The 5106-nt window shown below is 52.3% G+C and overlaps 3 protein-coding genes across 3 annotated transcripts, besides 4 other annotated features; 1 reads left to right on the plus strand and 2 right to left on the minus strand.

Moving 5' to 3' along the window:
• Window positions 1-344, minus strand: Tc00.1047053510157.5 (trans-sialidase, putative; the record flags this gene model as incomplete). Its single annotated transcript, XM_798934.1, has 1 exon — window positions 1-344. A coding segment is annotated over one exon (344 nt), but the record flags the coding sequence as incomplete, so codon positions are not given.
• Window positions 1-847: a sequence feature (areas not merged during assembly with more than two copies in the genome that could not be assigned to a particular haplotype).
• Window positions 848-1825: a sequence feature (haploid, Esmeraldo-like haplotype).
• On the minus strand, window positions 1615-2709 carry Tc00.1047053510157.10 (mucin-associated surface protein (MASP), putative; the record flags this gene model as incomplete). Its single annotated transcript, XM_798932.1, has 1 exon — window positions 1615-2709. One exon carries the CDS (start codon window positions 2707-2709, stop codon window positions 1615-1617), a length of 1095 nt encoding a protein of 364 aa, XP_804025.1.
• Window positions 1826-5106: a sequence feature (areas not merged during assembly with more than two copies in the genome that could not be assigned to a particular haplotype).
• Tc00.1047053510157.20 (hypothetical protein, conserved) lies at window positions 3020-3442 on the plus strand (the record flags this gene model as incomplete). Its single annotated transcript, XM_798933.1, has 1 exon — window positions 3020-3442. The coding sequence occupies one exon, from the start codon at window positions 3020-3022 to the stop codon at window positions 3440-3442; it is 423 nt and encodes a 140-aa protein (XP_804026.1).
• Window positions 4644-4664: a sequence feature (AT_rich).

Genomic DNA, 5106 nt, shown 5'->3' on the forward strand with positions numbered 1-5106 from the left:
GTGCAATGCGCCTCGGCAACGGCAAACACATCACTCCCCACTTTCAAAAGACTGGGAACACGTAACGAACTCACTGTTTCTTCTCCATCTTTCACGTCTCTCCAAACATAATATTTTCCCGACGAAGCTCCCTGACTTGGTTCCTCAGCAGCCGCAGCCCCACCAGCGTTGCAGCACATCATCACGAGGAGGAGGAGCAGCACCGCTGAATAAAAGTGATGCCGGGATATGTTGGGCCTCTGCGGCTCACTCTCTCTCCCTTCCCTCCTCCTTCCGCTGGATCCGGTCACGCGGTGACGGTTGTGTGTGCGGGGTGCCTTCACTGCAGCAACACGTGAGAGCATGTAAATATGTGTGTGTGGGCGGTGTGTGTGTTGTTGGTCCTTTCAGTGCCTTCGAATTTCACAGTGGCGATTAGCGCTTGTTTTCTTTCTTCGTAAGAGAGAAAGAGAAAAAATGCCCACAAAAGAAGCACAAGAGTGAACACCCTCACCCATCCACAGTGAGTGGCACCATCATCCCCGCCGCAGTCACTCCCAACAACAACAACTCACGCACACAGACACACGGAACGAGACGGAGGAACAGTTCACCGGGAACACACAGCGACTGCCACCACCAGCAGCAGCAGGAGTCACGGCGGGTGTGTCGTTATTCGTAACGCGTCAAAACAAATTGAACAAAGCTCACACACAATACAACCGGCGGAATGCAAAAAAGCACAACCGCCCTCGCAACACCCACGCGCTGCCGCCAGTCGTATTGCTGTTGTCTCTTCCAACGCACCCGCACATCATTCCACACGGCCGGAGGATCCTCCGTCGCCAAATCAACAACGGGAGAGACACGTCGGCAGGAACAGCTGTTGGGAGAGAGTCAATAGACACTCGTCACAGGCACCCGAAATGCCACAACACTCACTGACAGCACGCCGCCAGCATCACGCCCGCAACACATCGCCGAAACGCATTGCGGACTCACGATCTCCTAACTCGTAAGAGCCGCCACAGCCACAATCTTGTGCGTGCGTCCACAGCGTTCACGCCACTCCACAACATGTGCAACAAGGAGATTCTGCGCATGTGTCCGTGTGTTTGTCAGCGCCTATAATTGCAAAGCAGCTGTGCGCCACAAGAGAGTGCAAAGAAAGCAACGGCAGAAAGAAGCGGATAGCACACACGCAAATTACTCATATCGTCCCACACACAAGCAGCCCGCGGAATGGGTGCGCTCAACCACAACACAATGAAAAACAATAAAACAAAAAGAAGAAGCGTGGGACGACCAGCGCACACACTCTCATTGCTCCCGTAAAGCAAAACACACACACACAGGGAGAGAGAGAGAGGTCGCCCACTCAATGCAATAAAAACAAAACAGAAACAGTTACGGTGCTCCGCCCATGCAGCCAGGCAGGACGGCAGCGGTGCGTGTCGTGCAAAAGAGAGCACCAACGGGCCTGCATGGGTGTGCATGCATATATACAATGGGCACATTATGTGTGTGCTTCGTGGGGTGAGGTGAGGGCGAGAGTCCATGCAAGGGGACACACACACACAGAAAGAGAAGGACGAGTGTGTGTGCGGGCGGTGCACGGCTCTCTCTCCCTCACTCTCACGCGGTCACCACCGAAGCAGCAGCCGCAACAACAAGAAGCAAAAGAGGGGAGGTGGTGTGGGAGACCGCGGTGCTGCCGTCACTGTCGACAGGTGTCGTTTCACCTGTTTTGGCGTTTGTGGTTGGCGCTGTTGTGGATCCTGCACTCTGAGGGACCGTATCGTATTTGTTGGCTGATGCAGCTTCACCATCGGAAGTCTTTTCGGGTGATGTGGCGCCTTCAGTGGAGGGTCGGTTCGGATGATTGGTGGTTGGAATGCCTTCTGTGCCAGTTTCAGACCGCAGGGCCGCGGTTGCCGCGGTACTGCTGTTGCTGTCGCCTTTCTTTGTCGCATCACCCATTTCTTCAAGTGTCGTGACTGTTAATCGTGGATCTTCCCCTCCACCCGTTGAAGCGACAGCTTTCACGCCAGTGCCATTCTTCTCTTGAATGTCTCCTACCACAGGCAGTTGAGAATTCTTCGTGCCATTGACGTTTTCGTGGCGTTTCTCGTTATCAGGGCCAGCTGCAGATGTGGATGATGGAATTGCATGCGGTGAGCTGTTCGGTAATGGAGGCTGCAAAGGACTCGACAAATCTTGTTGATTTGTATTAACTGTCAAACTGCCACTTAATGATGTTGTTATCGTTCCAACTCCATGAGTTCCATTCAATGATGGTGACTGTAAGCCCTCATTGTCACGCGACTGCGGGTCCTTCACTGATGTCAGGTGGTTTTCAGGCTTTTTTACCTCTTTACTTGTTGCACCACCCCTATTTTCTTTTCCAGCATCCTTAGCACCTTCTTCTCTTGCTTTTCCTTCCTCATCACCACCAGCACCGTCCTCGGTTTCTGCTGGAGGGTCTTTGGGAGGTGGTGAGATAACTTCTTGTTGTTGAACTTTTGGTGCTGGTGTTTCTGGGGCTGGTTTTTTTGGTCCTGGCGGTTCAGAACGTGATGAATCCTGTGAATCTCCTCCCTCCCTCTCAATATCACCGGACACACCAGAGGTAGATACTCCGGGCACTTCTTCACAACCTCCGCCGGCACCGCACCACAGCACGCAGAGGGCACACACCAGCAGCACACGGCCAGTCATCATCATCGCCATCACTCCTGTCACTTGCGTGCAGCCTTCAGCACAAACTAACTCCCCGTCAACGCAGAGCAAAAAGGAGAGAAAAGTCACACAGCCACGCACCGCACAGTCACAAATGGCAGCAGCCCAGAAGCAGCAGCGCGCACACACCATGAGGCAGTTGAAATCAGTGAAAGGGCAAAAACACACAACGCCCCGCAGCAAGTAAACAGCAAAAACACAAAACAATTAAAACCCAAACAAAAGTAATCAAGCAGCAATAAAGCAAAACAGTAAAAAATGTAAAAATACAAAAAAATGCGCCCAATTGACTCCAGTGCGCATGCACCTATCCTCAACAGTGCGTCCACGCAAAAAATTGTACGCGTCTCGTGCATACAATTGTGTCTGGGATGCGTTCAACGTGACGAATGTGGGAAGCAACGCGGAGCACACAGCAGGGCAGCGGAAGCAAACAAAGCAAAACGATCATCATAATTACTCTTACTTCATACATCGGACCACAGTAGACGTACACATGTCCCCGTGGCTGAGTGCTGGCACGCACAGCCCGCGCTCCCTTTCAGCCCACAGCGGTGCACACACCCACGCAGAGCTGCTGAAACTGCCGTCGCTTTCGCGGAGACGTGACGGTGCGCGGATGGTCGTCGTGGTTGACGCCTCTGTCGCAGCGGCTCCCATCGTGGTAGGCATCGTATTTGATGTCTGTTCCTCAATTGAGTTCTCTGGCACAGCAGCTTCATAGTTGGTTCCATTTTTGTCTCGGAATTACGTGGTGTCTTTCCCGCACTTGCAGTATCTTTTCCCCTCAACGCAGGGGAGTTCTTACTTAGTGCAGGCGCAGCAACAGGGAGAGTTGTTCCTCCTGGCATGCCTAATGGACCTGTTGCTTTTGTCGTATCATGATTCGTACTTACTTCCGTTGGTGGAGAGGGCGGTAAACCGTGTCCACTTGTTTGCTGTTCCTTCCTGGAAACGGTCTCTTCGTGCACCGTAATGGAATCACTTGATGACTGATCCGTTTTGTTCTTCGCATCTTCCACCTGTTAAGTTTCGTCCTTCAAACGTGTTCCGTCTCTCGTGCCAGACTCAGTGGATCAGTCATGCGTAATTGTCGCACCTATTCCTTCAGGAAACAAAAGACGATAGACTGGAGTCTTCATTATCGTTAACTTTATTTTTGCCTGCATTCTTTGGGCCATCCTCAGTTTGTTTCCTTGGCACAGGAAGAAGTGGACTGGGGCTTGCAACACCTTCTTCACCTGCTGTCACGCACACGGACGGGCAGCAGCAGCACGAGAGCGCAATGAACTGCACGGCGCGCACCACACGGAGCCGCACCGTCACCATCGTCACCATCGCAGTCATCGTCAATTGTAGTGGAGTCGCTGGAGTCAGTCAGCTGATCCGTGAGCCAGAAGGAAAAGGAATGGAACAGAAGGGAGAGGGACGAAGTGCAGCGGATACAGCGAGAGAGAGCAGACAACATGAGGAGAGGGCAGCAGGCCCAGCCGCACAGTTCACACACCACGAGACGGCATCCACGCAACGAAGGCACAAGCGGTGCACCACACCCGCAGGAAAAGAGACTCGGGCTGCGCACTCACTCTCCTCCTCCCTTCTTCTCATAGCCACGGAAGAGGACAACAGCCGCCACACGCAACTGCCAGCATGCACTACAAAAGGAGCATTCAAATCCACTGCAATGTGCATCTTGTGTGTGGTTGTGTGTGTCTGCAGAAACACAAAGCAAAGAAGTAGAAAAGAGGGAGCAGAGTATGTGGAGAGACGCACAACAAAAATGTGCAGCAGAGACGCATGGCGGAAACAACAAGAAGAAGACCGCTCAAACTCATGACCGCACTGCAGCCCAAGCAGCGGCAATTCACACAAGATTTATTTAAAAAGAAAACCATCCCCTTCGTCTTATATAAACCTCATTACACAAAATAATTATAAATAAAAAAGATATCGTCCATTACTGTTCCACACAAATTTAAAAATCGCCTGGCTGCCGTGTGGCCGCACCAAACCGTCTGTATATATTTTGCCCGGAAAAGAAAATCGAAAAGATGGTTGCGTGTGTTTCAACCGTCTGACCCTCCATGTGTCCGCACATCGTTTATATTTCATGGGGTCATCTGCGTGTTGCTGCTCCCCTCAGCCCTCTCATCGGCGTGCGAGTGCGGCCCGCAGAGCACAGTCACTCGTGTGTGTGGGGACTGAGAGAAGCACGCAGACATGACGGGAGTCGCGTCACTCCATCGGGAGAGTGAGCGCAGCAAAAGAAAAATCATCAGAAGGAAGAGAAATGCTGACAGAACTGCCAGCGCGTGAAATGAACACGAAAAGCAAAAAAGGAAAACACGGCGGCAGGGTGTGGCTGTGTGTGTGGCGCTGCGGGTGTCT

This window comes from Trypanosoma cruzi, genomic scaffold, assembly GCF_000209065.1.
Source record: "Trypanosoma cruzi strain CL Brener 1047053516653 genomic scaffold, whole genome shotgun sequence".
Lineage (NCBI taxonomy): Eukaryota > Euglenozoa > Kinetoplastea > Trypanosomatida > Trypanosomatidae > Trypanosoma > Trypanosoma cruzi.